The following is a 19,456-nucleotide window of genomic DNA, read 5'->3' as shown; positions in this document are numbered from 1 at the left end:
TGAGGTCGGGGTTGGGTGATGTCTGCGAGGAGGCCCGCTGCGGGAGGGGTGGGGTGGTGCGTGGAGCTCGGTGAGGTCGGGGTTGGGTGATGTCTGCGAGGAGGCCGCGCTGCGGGCGGCACTTTGGGCAGTTGGGCGTGAGTCCGCATTAGGCAGAGTGGGAGGAAACTGACACCAGGAGACCGTGTGAAGTAAACACTGAGACTCCTGTTTCCTTTGTGCCGGAAACAGAAGAGAAACATGGCATCTGGGCGGGGACGTGGGTGACTGGCAGGTGGGGGGGGGGGGGACGCTACGCAGAAGGAAGGCAGCATCGTCCTGCTTCTCGGTTATTTGCACATGTATTTTACCAGGTGTAGCTTGAGCAATTACAGACAGCATGATGAAGACAATAATAATTATTTTATGAGGTTATTTTGAGGATCAACTTAGTTACTGCTCATTAAAATACATTAAACCGTGCCTGGGACATAGTGAATGCTCATCATTCTGATTAATTGCTGTTCACCCGAACTGTTTGCTAACTGGAACTTGTACGGTGAACCCAGATAACTTGAAATTGTCATTTAACTCATAGAACACAGGGGGCAGCACTAAACTGTGTTACGGTTAAATGTGGTTTGAAAAGATCCATGGAAAATGTTGTTGCTCAGCGTCACTGTAATCTCTCTGAATGAGCTGGTTTCAGACCCTGGGGAGGGGGCTTCTCTTGGCGTTTGGGAGTGGGCTGTGCCCAGGGCTCCAGGGGGCTCTGCCCGAGCGTGGACCGGCCCCTGCCAGGAGGGCCCAGCCCGGGTGGACAGCACCCTCCCTTCTGCAGGCCGGGGGCTGGAGCAGGTCGGTCACATGGGAGCAGCACCAGGACCGTGTCACAGACCATAAAAGCGAAGACGCGGGGGTGGGATGTTTATGAATTTGATTTGGGAACGTCGTTTTGACAGCTTCCCTGGCCTGTTCAGAACAGCCGCACCGCTGTGCCTGCCTCCCCGTCCGCCCTGCCCACCGCCGCTCGGTTTCAGACCGGGCCTGTGCCAGCTGTGTTATCCCCAAGATGTACGGCTGCTACTCTGCAGTGAATGAAGTTGTTCACTTCATTAAAGTAAATAAAGTTCAGTTCAGTAAACTGCCAGGAACACAGTTGTTTCTTGTACCCCAGACTGTGCAACCAAACTGTCCATGCAGCACCTCATCCTCGCCTGCTGGCCGCCTCTCGTCCAGCCCTGAGGTGTGTGTGCGCAGTGAGCAGGCAGAGAAGTAGCAGAGCCCCCCCTCCCCATCTGAGTGTCTTGCAGGCCCTGCCTGGAGCTGGCACTGGAAGGGCTCCAGCAGCTCTAAGCAGCACGAGCCTGGCTTATCACAGTAGTGCTCGCGGAGCACAGCATGGCACCGGGAGCCCGTGTGCAGGTGCTCGCTGTGAGCAGTGACAGCCGCCCGTGGCGGTCCTCAGGGGAGAGCTAGACTTTCATCCCCGTCCATTCACCTTCTCCGGCAGAACCTGTGCCAGTTCCATCATTCATGATTTCACACAGATCCGTGGTTCCCTTCCCAGTGCGCTGGGAAGAGGATGTTTTTCTGAGCAATCCAACGGGTCTCTTGCCACCAACCGCTCTGCAGACCAAGAAATAGTAAGGAGCGCAATCCGCCAGCTCAACGCGAAGCAGAGAGCCCTGCTTGACTCCTTAGGGAAGGAACCAGTAAAAGCAAGATGACGTTTCCTGAGCGAGAACTCCGCGTCAGCCCCTGTGCCTGCGCAGAAATGCAGGTCCCCGGTGTGGAGTGCGTGCGGCGCCTTGCCCAGGAGCATCCGTGACCTTGTACACAACTTCGTGAGCTGGCTGAGAGCAGAGGCCCGAGACCCGAGATGGTAGATGCATCGCTTTTCAGGGCCTGAGCCTGGCTGCTCTCTTCCTAGTGTACGCACTCTTGTTACTGCTAATGTGGGCGTGGTTTTCTTTATGAAAAACGAAGCGTCTTTAGAAATCAGAGTGAGGACATTGCTCTGTGTCCCTCCTTTTGCCCCTTGTGGTGCATCGTTCGTACCAGGTCTCTGGGGAGTAGGTGCTCGGGTCTGACTGACGGGCAGCGCAGAGAAGTCTGCGGCAGAGGAAGGACTGTTCCGTTTGAAATGCTTTCAGAAGCCTGACGACACAGAGAACAGGAAACGTTTTTGTAAATTGAAGCATCTTTTGCAGTTAGTAACCCCTTAATTTATCTATTTGTAAAGCCAAGTTATATATATTTTTACCTTAAACCAAAGGAAACCAATGAGATCAATCTCTTACTTTTGATGTGGAATGTGGAAGTATAATAAATATCAGTCCAAGTACGAAATTCTGCTTTTGACTATTCTATCTGGAAGTAATTTTGGTGGACGTCGTTATGCATAATAGGTAATATAAATTATTACTGCGTGGTAATAGGAAATATGAACCAGGGCCGTAATGTAGGCTCAGCAGCAACCAAAACGTGGCTATCACATCATTTGCACTTTCTTGAGCATTTACTCTAACAAATGCCAGCGTGCCTCCGAATTGCTAACCATGGAGAAGCACAAAGCCAGAAGGATAGGTGGCCTGTTCGGTTGTGCTCAGTGTTTTATCTTAGCCCAGAGTGAGCGCTGAGTTAAGGAGCGTTGGTTTTTGGCAGTGTCTCGTCCTTGCGGTTGGCCTATAAGGATCTCGAGATTCAGATGAAGAACGATGACAAGAAGAACGTGAGTGGGAAAACGAAGGCGGAGTCGGAGCGGCTCGGCATGGGGTTTGGAAACTGCAGGAGGTACGTGAGCCCGCTTTCCCGCTTTCCCGCTTTCTCGGGGCAGAACGCCAGCCAGTTCGCTCATCCTGACGGCTGCCTGTTCCTCTCACCTTCAGCAGTATTTCTCATCTTCCTTCCTGTCTTTGATGGTTTGCTTTATGCTGGTGTTGATTATGGCATGAAAACTTCCAAATCTGATTCTTAGAAAATAGGAAGTAGGTCTGACTTGGCCCTCAGTGGATGCCCCAGGCAGAGCCGATGATGTCACTGCACTTGTGTGACTGGTTATGTATGGTCCTCACTATGGTCCAGCAGTTTTCAGTGCTTATACCAAGAAGTAGTTTTTATCGTTCATGTTTTTAACCCCACCAATCAATTTATTTTTGTTGAGAGTATAGATGAAAACATTCGTTGGTGAATATAGTGTCTTTATGAACTAACTAGTGTTGTTTTTTTCCATTTTATTCTCTTTTCTCAAGTGGTATTTCACATTCAGCAACTTCAGATATGCAGACCATTGAACAGGAAACACCAGTCATAGCAAAACCAAGGAAAAAGTACAGCGATGACAACGATGACTCATATTTTACTTCCAGCTCAAGGTAGTGTGTTAAAATCATCCTTAAAGTGTTGTTTTGAAAAGCAGTGATTAGCATGAATTTATTCGTTTACTTCCCTACTTTTTGTTTTGTTTTGAATATATTTTTATTGACTTCAGAGAGGAAGGGAGAGGGAGAGAGAAATAGAGACATCAATGATGAGAGAGAATCATGGACCGGCTGCCTTCTGCATGGCCCCTACTAGGGACCTAGCTCACCACCCAGGCCTGTGCCTTGACCGGGAGTGGAACCGGTGACCTCCTGGTTCCTGGGTCGACGCTCAATCACTGAGCCACACCTAGCTGGGCTACTTCTCTGTTTTTAAATGCTTTGGCTGGAGTCAGGGGTCCTTTGGAAAAAGTCAGGGAAACATTTGTAAGAAGGCAGTGTTTGCTAATATTAAGATGTTTGGCCCAGCCCGTATGGCTCAGTGTCGACCTATGAACCAGGAGGTCACGGTTTGATTCCTGGTCAGGGCACCTGCCCGGGTTGTGGGCTCGCTCCCCAGTAGGGGTATTGAAGGAGGCAGCCAATCAATGATTGTCTCTCATCACTGATGTTTCTATCTCTCTCTCCCTCTCCCCTCTTCTCTGAAATTAATAAAAAAATATTTTTAAAAAGATGTTTGATAATAAGGTAGGAAAATGGGAAAGTGGAGAAATGTGCAAACTCCTGAAGGAACATACTGAGTTATAGTCTCATTCCCAGAGTCGGAACATTTCACAGCTGAGCCTCTTGTTTCAGATACCAGCTCAGGGGTCCCGGTCTGCGGGGCAGAGCATACACACATTCTCTGTGTGTGCGTGTTTATTAATAAATTACTGCTGTGCTCCGAAGACTCCCAGGGTCAAGCCACTCCCTGCCCCTGAGCGCCACCATCTGATCAGACACGTTGCCCAGCTGGTGTGAAGCTGACCCTGGAGAAGGCCCTGGTTCAGGTTCCAGGGGCCTCAGGGGCAGGGGAGGGGGAAAGGCAGGGAGCAGGTGTGAACTTGAAGCATCTCACTTGTGAGGTTCCTCCAACAACCTGACCAGCACAGGGACAGTCCTGCTAAAAAGGCACCCAGTAAACTAGGGATGTTACTGGAGGGGGCACCAGCTGAGCAGCGAGGGGGTCAGAGTGTAGGCCCAGGAACCAGGCGGCTGGATTTGAATCCTGACTCTGCCACTTAGTACCGGTGACGGTGGCCTCTCCGTGCGTTAGGGAGCTGGCGTGTCCGCCTCACAGGCAGTGTGAGGGTCAAGTGCATTCATACAAATAGAGCGTTTGGAATGGTGCGTGTCTGTTACTGATGTTATTTTACCTGCAGTTATTGCATAGAAACTCAATTCCAGAAGCATGTGACTCAGTCTACATGTTTGATCACTGTTGTTAGACACTTAAATAAGCCTCATTGAGGGCCGCCTGCGAGTGAGCAGTTGGGGGAAATGGAATGTGGGCCTGTCGTTAGCGGTGGTGCTCACGGGCGGTTCCTGCCACTGCCATGGGGGGCGGGGGCAGTAGAGTTGGGGAGCAGGCACGCAGGCTTGGAGCATGTTCACATATGTAGCACTTGTTCTGTTTCATTCTGCCCCTGTCCAAGCTCCCAGAGAGCACTGTCCATCGCCTCAAATTCTTTCAAGTCCAGATATTTTATCAAAAAAAGGAAGAAATGCCTGGGTCAGTGGTGTCCCCGGTCAGGACCTCAGCGACCGGGCGGCTTCCTGTTTGCCTGTGTGAGTAACCTGGCTGTTGGACCAGGGCTGGTCTTACTTAGAGGGAACACCCCAGTCATGCCTCTTAAAAGAATGCAAATCCTTTCCCACAAGGGGAGGGAAACGTCTAACTTGCTCTGGAAGCCGCGTGCAGATCAGATCATTCAGCTGGGGTTCATGAGGGCGGGCGCGGCTCTGAGGCCCCGGGGATGCGGCTCTGCACTGCCTCTCGGCTTCTCCACAGCCTCCCTGGCCGGGAGCAGCTCCTGCAGAGGAGGCACAGGAAGGGGGGACGTCTCAGGCTCTGGCAGCACTGCTGCTTGGAGCGTGTGGGAAAGGGCGGGGCCCTGGAGACCCGTGGACCTGCCCGTGCTTCCCCAAAGCTCGGCCAGAGCGCCAGCCCTGAGGCCCTCCCCTCGTTGCTAGGACACAATTAGTTATGGTTTGAAACCTGGGAGCAGATGGTGTTTATAGGGCCCAGGCCTGCTGGTCCCTGCCAGACCGACCTTGAGCGTGTGGATCGTGAGGAGCTGCCGCCTTCTCTATAGCCTCGTCCTCACCCCGTGGGTGGCACAGGGCGCTGGCCGTCCTTGGCAGCCGAGTTCCTGCACATGGGCTTTCGGAAAGCCAGCAGATTAGCTCCATGAAGAGCTCTCATTGCTTCCAAATTATTCATTAGCCCATTAGAACTTGACTATTATGAATTATGGAAGAGGGCTGTTTCTATTAAAAAGAAGGTCAACCATCTCTTTGTTTTTTATTGAGTTCCATTATTTCCAGGACATGGACAATGTAATTATATATTGAGTACAAAGGGATGAGACTAGAACAGTTTGCTCAGCCTTACAATGCTGGCGTGGCCTGCAGGGGGTCACGGTGTCAGCCCCTGTAACTCAGATGTGATGCTCGGGTGCTGGCAGCGGGGGCTACGGAGGTTCAGGGTTGAGAAGGACGGGGTGGGAGGGCAAAATTAAAGTAAAAACATTGAGCACCGCTGGCGTGGCTCAGTGGTTGAGTGTTGACCTGTGAACCAGAAGGTCACGGTTCAGTTCCCGGTCAGGGCACAGGCCTGGGCTGCGGGCTCCATCCCCAGTGGGGGACGTGCAGGAGGCAGCCGATCCATGATTCTCTCATCATGGATGTTTCTCTCTCTCTCTCCCTCTCCCTTCCTCTCCGAAATCAATCAATAAATATATTTTTAAAAAGCTCTGAACGCTAGGCCCTAGAAATCCGAACAGTGGACGGTCACTAACAATGTGGAGGTGAGCTTTGGAGGCGGCCGTGTTTCTGAGGAGAGGCCAGTGCACATGGCCTTTCACAGTCCCCTTGCCCTCCTCCAGCGGGCGGCTGGGGCCTGGCCAGACTCTCTCTGTCCCGCAGTGAGACCCCTGCATGTGGGAGAGCTCAGAGAGTGGGGGGGGGCGGGGAGTGGGGGGCGGGGGCGGGGGCGGGGGCATGTAGGAAGAGAGCGCCGCCCAGCCAGCCCGTGGAATGCTGCATCGGGGCTCTTGCTAACCAGTAGGATCCCAGCAGAGTGGCTTCTCTCTCCTGTTTTTGAATCATTCAGTCATTTTCTTAAAATCTGATGCCCCGGTGGCCCAGCACTTTGGTTTATGTAAATGAGTGTTTCCTTACAGTGATATCAAATCAGCAAAATCCAGTAAGTTCACAACCTCAGAGTGTGAAGAGCCTGGAAATTCCAACCGCCCTGTCCAGTGCCCCGGGCACCCAGCACCCTCCGGGGCCTGCAGCACCCCCCTCAGTCCATTCAGACTTACATCCCCCTGGGTTTCCGGGGACTTTGTCTCCTCGCCCCGCTTCCTCGCCTCACAGAGCTCATCAAGGGGCGTTAAATCCCTCGTGGACCTGGGCTCAGTCTTTCCCTGGTCCTTACAGACCCTGAGGCGGACTCCCCAGGCAGCAGGCAGCCCCGTCGTCTGGTCTCTGCTCTGCGTGGGGAGGGGCTGTTCCTCCAGCAGCCCGTGCTCGGGGCTCCGGGCCCCACAGCTCTGGGAGGGCTGCTCAGCTTCCACGCTCCCTGCCCGAGAGGCTAGCGGACGCCATCTGCGCTCAGTGAGCCTCTGGAGGAGGAGGCGGGACCCACACCGGAAGCCCTGCTCCCCCCTGTTGCCCACAGGAGCCCTCCCCCCTGCGTCAAACAGCAGGTTTACCCCTCCTCTGTCATGGTTTGTCAGGAAAAAGTGTATTTGTCCTTCGCTCCCCCCACCCCTCAGTCCTGGCTCATTGGGGTCCCTGCCCACTTGTTTTCTGTTCATCTCTGATTGCAGGCCCCTCCCACAGCCCAGGGGTCGGTCTGTCTGTCTGTCTGTCTGTCTGTCTGAGCGGCTCCCTGTGGCCCGGGAGCCAGTGCTCACCGGTTTCCTCGAGCTTCCGGCCCGACGCCCTGCAGGAAGCCACATTCTCTCCCACCACCTTCCTTTCCCGAGACCGAAGCTGGAGGCCGCCTCTCTCCTGACCCTCCTGAGTTCCAGCTTCCTGGGGCGTGCGTGGCTGGCTGGGCTTTTCCATCCAAAGCAGTTAGGAATTCTGGGATAACACGGTCCCTTTTTCTTTTTTTAAAATATATTTTATTGATTTTTTACAGAGAGGAAGGGAGAGAGATAGTTAGAAACATCAATCAGCTGCCTCCTGCACACCCCGCTTCACTGGGGATGTGCCCGCAACCAAGTACATGCCCTTGACCGAATCGAACCCGGGACCCTTGAGTCCGCAGGCTGACGCTCTATCCACTGAGCCACACCGGTCAGGGCACAGTCCCCTTTTCTTAAGGCCCTGGCACACCTGCCTCCCCTCTCGATCTCCGAGCTGTTCCCGCAAACCCCGCTGCTCTGGTCAGACTCTCACCGCACAGGACCGGAAGCCGAGCGCTGTCGAGCTTGGTCTCTGGGCGGTGCCTGCTGGGCAACGCTCAGCTACGGAAAGTGTAAATGGAGCCGGGAGGCCGCCTGCTCAGCGATGCTCGCAGACCCCGTTCACGCCCCTCAGACTGGAGGGGCACCGCCTCGCGGCCGATCCCTCGCTCTATCTGAGTCCAGAGGGAGGCGGTGAGCGTTCCTGACAGTGAGTGGTAGATGCTGCGAGGACGGCAGCCTTGTCCTGGGGCTGACGGGCGGGCGTTGCCGGCAGGAGCTCCTCGGATGCCGTCCGTTCCCAGGCCCGGCAGCAGCAGCTGTGACTAACTTGGCAGGATGAGACCCAGTGAAAATGGAATATGTAACCTGTAGCCACGTGCTGTCCGGATAGGCTAGCTGATGCTGCAGTGACAAACATCCCCTCAGCTCCTAACACACCATGGTTTGTTCTTCGCTGATGTCAGCTGCGGGTACAGGTGACTGTCCAGATTGTGTGTCCTTCACGTGGCACCTTGACCGTCCGGATGAATAGAGGTTTCAGCACCTGCCTGAGGCCACAGCCCCTGGAACACACCTCTTGCAGCAGGAGATGGGGCCGGGCAAGTTGAGCAAAGTCCTTGGAAATGACTCGCCTCGTGTCTGCTCCTGTTCACGGGTCAGGCCACATGGCTGCCCGCCACTCACGGGAGCTGGAGGCGCCGTCCCCCTGAACCCGACATCACTGTGAGGCCTCACGTCGCTGTTCCCTTTCTCAGCAGGTTCTTCGACGAGCCGATGGAGCTACGGAGCAGTTCTTTTTCTAGCTGGGATGACAGTTCAGATTTCTATTGGAAGAAGAAGAACACCAAAGAGGCTGACACGATTTTGAAAACCACGGGCTATTCAGACAGGTATGCGGACGGAGCGTGGGGCTGTGAACCGGGGTCTCCAAGGACGTCTCTGGGAAGTAACGCTTTTGTTCTGCTGCTTCAAGAACATTCTTGGCACCCGGTGTTCTGGCCTTACCTCTCCCAGAACAGGGTTGGAATGGAATTGGGCAGTAACTGGCCTGTGTAGACTGACTTATTTCCGTTTTCTTAGTGCAGTGGTCGGCAAACTGCGGCTCGCGAGCCACATGCGGCTCTTTGGCCCCTTGAGTGTGGCTCTTCCACAAAATACCACGTGTGGGCGTGCACGTACAGTGCGATTGAAACTTCGTGTCCCATGCGCAGAAGTCGGTATTTTGTGGCAGAGCCACACTCAAGGGGCCAAAGAGCCGCATGTGGCTCGCGAGCCGCAGTTTGCCCACCACTGTCTTAGTGCCTTGGGACGTCATGTTATTCATTCCTCTTTATGTTTACCCATGCACCTGTTGGAGAGCTATCTCCAGTTTGGGGGATTGTGAGTGAAGGCTATTTAGTTTATTGTCCAAACCAGGGAACGCTGATAGTGCCAGGTGACACTGCCAGTACGTTGGACAGCAGGTGCGGCCAGGACTGTCCTGCTCACTGGCACTGCGCTCAGCCCGCTCCCGCTGTGTCCCGCGTGACGTGGACCAGCGCCGTGCGTGCGTTGTGGAGTGCTCAGTGTTTACTGAGTGATCTGCGGGACCAAAGAGGGGAGAAGGCCTGTTTTAAATGGAAAATTCCTTCAAGTGTTGTGTGGTTTGGATGTGTATTGATTTTTTTTACTAGAATTTTCAGGCTTTTAAAAAGCTGCCTGAAATCCTTTTATAGAAGTATTGCTGTTGGCTTTTAAAAAAAAAGTGGCATGTGTATACATTATAAATAAGAAACACATTTGCCTCACCTCAAATTAGTTTAACCTATTTCACTGGGGTTTTTGTTTGTTTGTTTTGTGCTGAGAACACAGCTCTGCTCTAGCAAATGTCAGGTAGACACTACAGTATTGTTAACGAGCCCCGTGTGCACTTTCGGTCCCCAGAACTTACTCATCTTATCAATGAAAATGTGTACCTTTGACCAACATCTGCTCATTTCCCAACCCCTCCCCCACCATTCTGCTCTGTTTCTCTGAGTTTGACCTTTTTTTATAAAGTTGTGATGGCACCTGTAAATAAGATCATGCAGTATTTGTCTTTCTCGTCTGGTTTACTTCCCTTAACATAATGTCCAGTTCATCCATGCTGTCCCCACTGGCAGGGCGTCCTTGTTTATGGCAAAGTCGTATCCCATTTACACCACCCCTTCTCCGTTCACCCACCGACAGGCACTGAGGCCTCTCCAGGCCTGGCTTTGTGAGTAGAGCTTCAGTGAACATGGAATTGCAGCTGACTCTTCAGGATGTTGACTTCTTTTCCTTTATTTTTATTTATTTATTTTTATATTCTATTGATTTTTTACAGAGAGGAAGGGAGAGGAAGAGAGAGTTAGAAACATCGATGAGAGAGAAACATCGATCAGCTGCCTCCTGCACACCTACTGGGGATGTGCCCGCAACCAAGGTACATGCCCTTGACTGGGATCGAACCTGGGACCCTTCAGTTCGCAGGCCGACGCTCTGTCCACTGAGCCAAACCGGTTAGGGCGACTTTTTCTCCTTTAAATACACACCCAGAAGTGAGATGACTAGAGCATCTGATATTTCTATTATTTTTTGAGGAACTTTCATACTGTTTTCCATGGGAGCTACACTAACTTACCTTCCCCCCAACAGTGTACAATGGTTCCCTTTTCTCCCATCCTCACCAATACTTACCTCTTCTTTTTGTTACTGTTTTATTGTTAATCCTCACTGGAGGATATTTTTTCCATTGATTTTTTAAAAAATATATTTTATTTATTTTTTACAGAGAGGAAGGGAGAGAGATATAGAGTTAGAAACATCGATGAGAGAGAAACATCAATCAGCTGCCTCCTGCACACTCCCTACTGGAGATGTGCCCGCAACCAAGATACATGCCCTTGACCGGAATCGAACCCGGGACCTTTCAGTCCGCAGGCCGACGCTCTATCCACTGAGCCAAACCGGTTACGGATCCATTGATTTTTAGAGAGGATGGAAGGGATTAGGAGAGAGAAGGGCGGAGGGAGGAAGGAAGGGAGGGAGGGAGGGAGGGAGGGAGGGAGGGAGAGAGAGAGAAAGAAAGAGAAACATCCATGTGAGAGAGACACGTCGACTGGTTGCCTCCCACATGCAGTTCGATGGAGCTGGGATTGAACCTGCAACCCAGAGAATCGCACCCTCGACCCTCCAGTGTGAAAGACAAATTCTCTAACTGCTGAGCGACGCTGGCAGGGCTACCGCTTGTCTTTTTGATGCGGATTTCTCATGGCGGTTTTGATTTGCTCCCCAGATGATCAGTGATGCTGACCTGACCACCTTTCCATGTGCCCACCTGTTGGCCATAAACTTGCCTCTTAGAACTGCTTTTGCTGTAGCCCATAAGTGTTGGGATGTTGTGTTTCCATTTTCATTTGTTTCAAGACGTTTTCTATTTCTTCTCTGACCCTGTGGTTGTTCAGGAATGTGTTAGTTCCCACATATTTGTGAATTTTCCAGTTTTCCTCCTGTTGTTGATTTCTGCTTTCATAACCATTGTGGTTGGAAAGATACTTAATATGATTTCAATCTTGTTAAATTTGTTAAGGGCTCACGTGATTTAAACTTGCCCCGGGACCGAGCATGTGACGTGCCCTGAAGGATGTTCTGTGTGCACTTCAGATGCATGTGCTGCTGCTGTTGGATGAAATGCCCTCCATGTCTGTTGGCCCATTTGGTCTAACATACAGTTCAAGTGCAGTTTTCCTTGTTGATTTTCCGTCAGGGTGATGTGTCCATTGTTGAAGTGGGGTATTGAAGTCTCTCATTGTTGCCATACTGTCTGTTTCTCCTGTCAGATCGGTTGGGTGCATATATATTTACAATTGTTATTACTCTTGAAGAACTGCCTCCTTTACCATTACATGACCTTTGTCTCTTGTTACAGGTTTTGGCTTAACGTGTGTTTCCTAATATAAATGTGGCTACCCTACTCTCTTCTGGTCTCTTAACTTTCAACCTATGTGTGTCCTGAAGGCAGCCTGGAGTTGTGTCTTGTTGTTTTTTATTTGTTCTTTTGTTTTTTCTTTAAATATTTTAATTGGTTTTTTAGAGAGAGAGGAACATTGATGTGAGAGAGAAACATCAATCGGCTGCCTCCTGCACGCCCCTACTGGGGACCAAGCCCGAAACTTGAGCGTGTGCCCTGCTGAGAGTTGCACGGGCATCCTTTTGGTGCATGGGATGATGGCTCAGCCAACGGAGCCACATTGGCCAGGTCTCCTTCAGCAGCTGTTTTTTGTTGTTTTTCAGCACATACTTCCTCTTTATTTAATAGATTGATGAGCTTGCATAAAAATGTGCTTATCTTCGTTAGTAATCATGGGAATGCAAATTAAAATTAAGTACTATTATATGCATCAAAAACAGTCAAAATTATTAAGACATTTAGCAACACCAACTACTAGTCTAAAATAATAAAAGCGTAATATGCTAATTAGACCGGACGGCCGAACAGCAGAACGACTGTCTGGACGACCTTTCAGATGACCTTCCGGACCAAGCCACAGCTGCGAGGGCTGAGGCAGCGTGGGGGCTGTGAGGGCGGAGGCAGCACGGGGGCTGTGAGGGCGGAGGCAGCGCGGGGGCTGTGAGGGCCAAGCCCCTTGCACATATTTCGTGTATTGGGCCTCTAGACCTATATAATCAAAGACTAATATGCAAATCGACCGAATGGTGAAATGACCGGCCGCTTAAGCTCACACTGACCACCAGGGGGCAGACACTCAATGCAGGAGCTGCCGCCTGGTGGTCAGTGCGCTCCCACAGGGGGAGTACCGCTCATCCAGAAGCCGGGCTCATGGCTGGCAAGCGCAGCGGCAGTGGCAGGAGCCTCTCCCAGGAAGTCTGACTGATGGTCCGGACATTCCCTGAGGGCTCCTGGACTGCGAGAGGGCACAGACCGGGCTGAGGGACACCCCCCCTGAGTGCACGAATTTCGTGCACCGGGCTTCTAGTAAGATAGAAAAGAGCAGAGACTCTCATACTTTTAATGGGAGAATACATTGGTAACACCAGTTTGGAAAACTGGCACCATTTTTGACCCAGCAATTCAACTCCTATCTATATACACAACCAAAAAATTTTATAGATACCCTGTGTTTAGAACAGCGTTATTTGTTTTGTTTGTTTGTTAATCCTTGCTTAGGATACCTTTTCCATTGATATCTTAGAGATAGTGGAAGGGACGGGGAGAGAGAAAGAGAAAGAAACATCGGTTGATGTGAGAGAGACACATGGATTGGTTGCCTCCTTAAGCACCCTGACCGGGTCCAGGGACCAAGCCTATAATCAAGGTCATTCCCCTCGGCCTGGATTGAGCCACGATCCTTCAGTCCACAGGCTGATGGATGCTCTGTCCACTGGGCCACACCAGCTAGCGCAACGTTATTCCTCATCTCCCCAAGCTGGAGATGGAAATGTTCATCTCTGAGGGTTGGAAGAAAATAGGCAATGGCCCAAAGGGCGCTTCACTTCTGGACCGCTGCCCATTTCCAACTCTCGACCTGCCTGGGTGCCTAGTGGCTCCTCACGTGCTCACTGTGATTGTTCTTTGAGCTTTATATTTATGTTTTATGCAAATAATCTGAATATATGTCCTACTTTGTTCTGATACGGGATTTTTGGACTGGCACACGCAGGGTTCCCCTGGGCAGGATGGTTCCTGGATTCTTTGTCCGTCGGAGTCAAAGAATGAATCCACGGACGGAAGATGGTCTAGCAAAGGTGGGAATTTATTGAAGAACAAGTACAGACTCCCACGTGGGAGGGGGGAAGAGTCCCCAGCAGTTGTTTGCTTTTTTTTTTAATTACTTATTGATTGATTTTAGAGATAAAAACATGGATTTGTTGCAGTTATTTATGCATTCATTGGTTGGTTCTTTTTAAAAATATATATTTTTTTTATTGATTTTTTTACAGAGAGGAAGGGGGAGAGAGAGGGTTAGAAACATCGATGAGAGAGAAACATCGATCAGCTGCCTCCTGCACATCTACTGGGGATGTGCCCACAACCAAGGTACATGCCCTTGACCGGAATCGAACCTGGGACCCTTCAGTCCGCAGGCCAACGCTCTATCCACTGAGCCAAACCGGTTTTGGCCATTGGTTGGTTCTTGTATGTGCCCTGACGGGGGATTGAACCTGAAACCTTGGCATTTCAGGACGATGCTCTAGCCAACTGGGCTCCCCACCCGGGCCTTTTAGCAGCTTTAATGTCACCCACTATCTCCTGCCTGCAGGGCTCTGCTGAGCAGCCTGCTCACAGCCTCCCAAGCCCCGTTGTCTGTGATGAGTGTCTTTGCTCTGCTGCTTCCAAAATTCTCCTTGGCTTCGATCTCTGACAGTTTATTGGATTGGGTCTGTTTGGGGGTTATGAGCTTCATCCACCTGATGTCCCTGTCTTTCTCCAGATTGGGGGAGTTTTTAGCCATTATTTCTTTAAATACACTTTCCGTCTCTTCCTCCCTCTCTTCTCCTCAGTCTCCCATAATGTGTATCTTCTTAAGAGCATCCCATAATTCCTGTAGGCTTTCTTCACTTTTTCATTCTTTTTTTCTCCTCTGACCAGATAATTTCAAATGAATTATCTTCCAGTTCACACATTCTTTCTCCTGCTTAAGTCGGAGGTGGGTGCTCTCTGCTGCAGTTTTGTCTTCTCAGCCCCGGAGTCTCTGTCTGTTCTATTTTATGATTTCTTTGTCTCTGTTGAGCTCCTCAGTGTCAGTGTGTCAGGTTCCAGATTTCGCTGAGTTGTCTATCTTGCCGATTCCTGTAGGTTGGCGAGCTGCCTTAAAACCTTATTTTGCATTCTTGGCCGGGCAGTTCTGGGGGCAGCTACTGAAAGGCCACTGTGGCGTCGCGTTTCCGTGACTGTCCGTGTTCCTGGAGGCGTGTGCTGCCTTTGCCCTGAGGAAGCCTCGCCTCCCCACAGTGAGCGATGGGCTGGCTTTGGGTGAGCAGGGCCTTCACCACTCGCCCTGCTGGGCACCCGGAGGCTTTCTCAGACCCTGTGTGGACACACGCTCCACGCTAACTCCCTCCCGGGGTGGATTCTGAAGACGGTACATCTCTCTCTCCCCCACAGAGCCAGGCCGGGGCTGGGGGCCTCCCTGGGGTTTCCTTTCCTGAAATGCAAGGTTCATGTGCCTCCTCCCAGGCCCACAGCACCAGGTGGCTTTCTGCACCTGCGCACTGGCTGTCTGCAAAGGCTTGCACCCCCCATCTGCAGGTGCAGGGTGCCAGCCATGGCGAGGGCAGGGTTGTGTGGTGAAGCGCGCAGAGCAGTGGACGGCACCGTGGGCCAATTGGCAGCTCTGCCGATAAAGTGCCCAGCAGGCTGTGGGCCGGCCTCCCCGTGGAGCCTGCCAAATGTTTAGTAGGACCCCGTCTGCCAGCCTCTCCCAGCCCATGGCCATGCCCCACACAGCGGGGGACCAGGCACCACTCACTGCCCTCTCACCTCCCCCGCAGGAGAAGTTGTGGGCCAAGCGGGTCTCTCTTGGCGCCGAGCTGTGCCATCTTGGGAGCCAAGTGAAACTGCTCCCCTCGCCTTCGCCAGTGCGCCCCGTCTTGGATTGCTGGCCCCCGGTGTGCTGGCACCTCTGCTGGACTCGACCCCACCAGGGGCGCTGAGATCGGGGTCGGGAGGAGCAGGGTGGCAGAAAGCTCCTCTTCTGCCGTCTTGCTGATGTCACTCCGACTTCGGCTGTTCCTAACTGCAGGCCTACGACTCGCCGCAAGCCAGACTATGAGCCAGTTGGAAACACAGATGAGGCCCAGAAGAAGTTTGGCAACGTCAAAGCCATTTCCTCAGATATGTACTTTGGAAGACAAGACCATGCTGATGTAAGTGTCCGGAGGGTTTCTGCGTGGGCCCCTAGGGCAGGGGCCTGGGAGTGGGGAGAGCAGGTGGTGGATGCTGGGCGAGATGGGCTCAGGCTGCGAGAGGCCCTGGCCCCGGGGCGCTGGGGCCAGAACTCAGAACCAGGTGTTTCTGACCACTCACCACACCTGGCTGCCCTGGCTGGCCGGGGGGTGTGGGGGGAGGGCGGGGGGGCGGGAGCTGGGAGGGGGGGTGTGACTGGAAGATAGGAGCTGCGCCTCATGTTTCTCTTACTCATTCTCAGTGTTTTGAATAGCCATCCACTCTGTCTGTTTTCTAGTCCTCACCTGAGGATATTGTTTCCATTGATTTTTAGAGTGAAAGGGAGGGAAGGGGTGGGGACAGGAGGGAGAGAGAGAAACATTGATATGAGAGATGTTTGGCTCCCCTGTGCACCCTGACCAGAGCCGGGCACCAAACCTGCAACCGAGGTACATGCCCTTGACCGGGAATTGAACCCACAACCCTGAGGGCCAACATACTAAACACTGGGCAAACCAGCCAGGGCCATTCAATCTCTTTTCAATAAACTTCAGACAATGTTGATACATCTGCCACTTAATTTCTAACCAGAGTTAGACGAAGTGTACGGGTGTGGGTTCTGGGGGCGTGGATAGATTTGTTTTCAGGCTGTTGCTTGTCTTAGGGGCACCTTGCTAAGCAGTAAAACTCAAATGGGATCGGAGAGGTTTCGGCTTCCTTCTAATTCGGAAGCCTGTGTGCCGACGCAGAGCCTGGGACTGTCAGAGAATTCTTCCTCAAACGTCCTGGTTTTATTTGGTAGCAGTAGCACTCTCGCTGCATTTAAGAGTATTTCGCGTGCCTCTAGGCTTTTCCCAGCCCTGAAACCCTCCTTGCTCTAACGTCCACCGCGTTCAGGCTCAGTCACAGCAGAGCATGACAGGTGTCGGAGGGAGGCTTCATGTCGTGGCCCTTGGGGTGGGGGTGGGGGAGTGAGAGCAGCCCCACAACAGAGATACCCTCTCTCACGTCTCTTGCCTCTGGTGCCCTCACACTGATGGGGGCCTGGGCGTCCTCTGTCGCACTGATGGGGGCCTGGGCGTGCCTGCAGCCGCTGTGGGGGAGCCTGGGTGCAGGCAGTGCGGCCCCTCCGGCGTGTGTTTGGGCCTGACGTTTTCTCTTCCTGGTCTTGTCCAGTTTGAAACCCGGGCGCGGCTGGAGAGGCTCTCGGGGAGCTCCTCCATCAGCTCGGCCGACCTGTTTGACGAGCAGAGGAGGCAGGCAGCAGGTAAGGCGGAGGGGGGGGTGACGTGGGGGGGGGGGTGTTAGCAGGCCCTCGGTGCAGGGGGCACTGCCAGGCAGCTGTGCTCAGTGAGAAGGTGCGTTCCAGCCGCAGTGCCTGGTGAGCCGAGGTGGTGCCGGGCCTCGGCCGCTGCAGGGGGCCTGCGCCTGGGAGCTCCCTGTGCTCTGCCCCGACCTCCCGCAGGAGGGGCTGGCTGCTGACTGGGGTTCCTGCACGGCCTGGGGTGCGGGCAGGGCGGAGCGGCTCATGCACTGTCCTCATCTTCACTCTCCGTGTCCTGGCCCTTGTCAAGGCCACTTCCCTTTGTGACCACCCTGGCTGAGGGGGCTCGGCCTTTGGAGGGCTCCCCACAGTCCCGCCCGTCCCCACGGTGGTGCTGGGTCACCGGGAAGGAGCCCTGTGCGCACCTCGGCTCAGGTTGCGGAGTTTCCCTCTGAAACGTCGTTCTTGCTAAAACCCTCTGCTGACCACATGCGAGCAGGCCCTTCCGTGGTTGAGGGGAACGGTGGACACTCCCGTTTCAGAGAACAGAGCCCATAACGCTTGTCCTGTGTGCGCCCTGAGCTCCGGCCCGCGGGGCTGCAGTCACGGGAAGGGGCACCTGGGTGCTCGCCGCAGAGCCCCCAGCAGGCCCGTTCGCTGGGTGTCCTTGGCCCAGGCCCCTGTGGGTGCTGCGGACGGCGGCGGGGGGGTGGAGGCCTGCATTGCCCTTGCCCGGCGCCCATCGTGTGGCTGAGCCCGTGGCCAGGGCACCAACGGGCATAGCGCCCAGGGCCGGGGGAGGGGGCTGCGAGGCACGGTCTGCAGGCCGTTTTGGAGCAGCAGCCGCAGGGGAGGGAGGAGGGGGCCTCCCGCTGGGGCTGCCACTGCTCCCGAAGCTGCCGAGTGCCTGCCCCGGCTCAGACCCTCATCGGGAGGGTTCGGGGAGCGAGGGCGGCAGGGACAGAGCCAGGCAGAGCCCAGTGTGAGGCCGTGTCTCACGCCCTCTGGGAGGCAGCTGGGGACTGTGCCCTGTGCTCCCTACATCGGGACCCGGCCCCTTTCACCTGGCCCCCACCTCCCCTCCCCTCCCCTCCCCTCCCCTCCGCCCAGCGCGGTGCCAGCTCTGCTCACCTCGCCTACACCCGGCTGGGCTGGCCGGCAGGAAGGGGGAAGAGGGAGGCACAGGGCCTCCGACTGACCAGAACTCGGTCGTTTGGCCACACTGTGCTGCAGGGTTAGAACTCGGGAGTTTTCGGGGAAGGGGAGAGGGCTGACGGGCAGGGTGAGCCGTCTCCTAGGCGTCTCCGGGCACCGGGGGTGGAAGTAGTCGGTGAGGTCACTGTCCCGCAGCTGCTCGGCCTGGGCCCTCTGTCCTGCCTCAGCCGTGCTCGCCCTAAGCATTTCTCGGGTTGGTAGGTGGAGGTGCTTCCCTGCGGTCGCCCCCTGACCCCTGCGCCCTCCGTGTAGTGGAGACGCTGAGGTTCTGGCCTCATGCTCGGATCTCGCACGGCCTTTGGTCTGCTGTGAAGACCCGAGATTGGAGCCCAGGGACCCTCACGGCCTGGGCTTTGCTCTGGCGTTGGCAGCGGAGGGGGAAGCCCCGTGCCCACAGCCCTGCCCACTCGGCGGGCTGGGCGCTGTCTGTGCTGAAGGATAATCGTGTTCTGTTCTCCTGTTGCTTAAGGGCAGGCGGGTGGAGATGGCCGTGTGTGGAGCCAAGGAGGAGCTGGGCTTGGCCCTGGGGGACCGCCGGGTGTGGGCCACCCAGTCCCTGAGCCCCTCCAGCCCCGGCTGCAGTCGTGCGGCAGGTCACCAGGCCGGTGTGGGCTCGCGGCGTGGCAGCACTGGGCACTCACCGTGCGGTGGGACACGGCGTTCCCGTGGGGCAGCCAGACCTTAGCCACACGCCCAGCTGCCACGGCCGCGGCAGAGCGGGGAGTGGGGCCGGCTTCGCACCCGGGAGGCTCAGACCTGAGCAGCGGGGAGACCCACCCTCCAGCTCACTCCCCGGGGAGCCCCGTTCTCGGGCAGGCTCCCTCCGCCTGTGCTTGAGCTGCGCGTGGGAGGGGCGCCTCAGCCCGCCGTAGCCCCAGAGCAAGCAGAGGGCTCCCCGCGCTCAGTGTGCCTCGTCCAGGGCCGGCTCTGGTGGGCCCATCCCTTTGGCTGGGGCCCAGGGGAGAGGCCACGGGGAGGAAGGGCGGAGGGCTCCCCCACAGAGGGGGATGCTGGCCCACAAAGGCCCACCGGTTGCTTCCTGAGCGCTGGCCTGGCAGGCGGGTGTGAGGCACCTGCAGGAAGAGGGCGCGGGAGGGGGAGGGTCTCTGCAGAGGCACCAGACGGTTCAGACCGGGCCACCCTCCTCCTG

The 19,456-nt window shown here is 54.5% G+C and overlaps 1 protein-coding gene across 2 annotated transcripts in view; it reads left to right on the top strand.

Moving 5' to 3' along the window:
- The window catches only part of ARFGAP3 (ARF GTPase activating protein 3), a gene marked incomplete at its 5' end in the record, with an annotated part of 46,041 nt that overhangs the window by 24,099 nt on the left and 2,486 nt on the right, over window positions 1-19,456 (top strand). The window contains 5 exons of one of the 2 annotated variants that reach the window (XM_081081442.1): window positions 2,647-2,775; window positions 3,234-3,356; window positions 8,677-8,811; window positions 15,685-15,808; window positions 17,004-17,094. In XM_081081442.1, the coding sequence (XP_080937568.1) occupies window positions 2,647-2,775; window positions 3,234-3,356; window positions 8,677-8,811; window positions 15,685-15,808; window positions 17,004-17,094 (602 nt within the window). The remainder of the gene's footprint in view (window positions 1-2,646; window positions 2,776-3,233; window positions 3,357-8,676; window positions 8,812-15,684; window positions 15,809-17,003; window positions 17,095-19,456) is intronic. The other variant, XM_081081443.1, reaches the window with a different exon arrangement.

The sequence above is a fragment of the Myotis nattereri genome (genome assembly GCF_964212035.1).
Source record: "Myotis nattereri genome assembly, chromosome: 2".
Taxonomy (NCBI): Eukaryota; Metazoa; Chordata; class Mammalia; order Chiroptera; family Vespertilionidae; genus Myotis; species Myotis nattereri.
The sequence above is the reverse complement of the archived record's forward strand: the minus strand, read 5'-3'. Positions and strand labels throughout refer to the sequence as shown.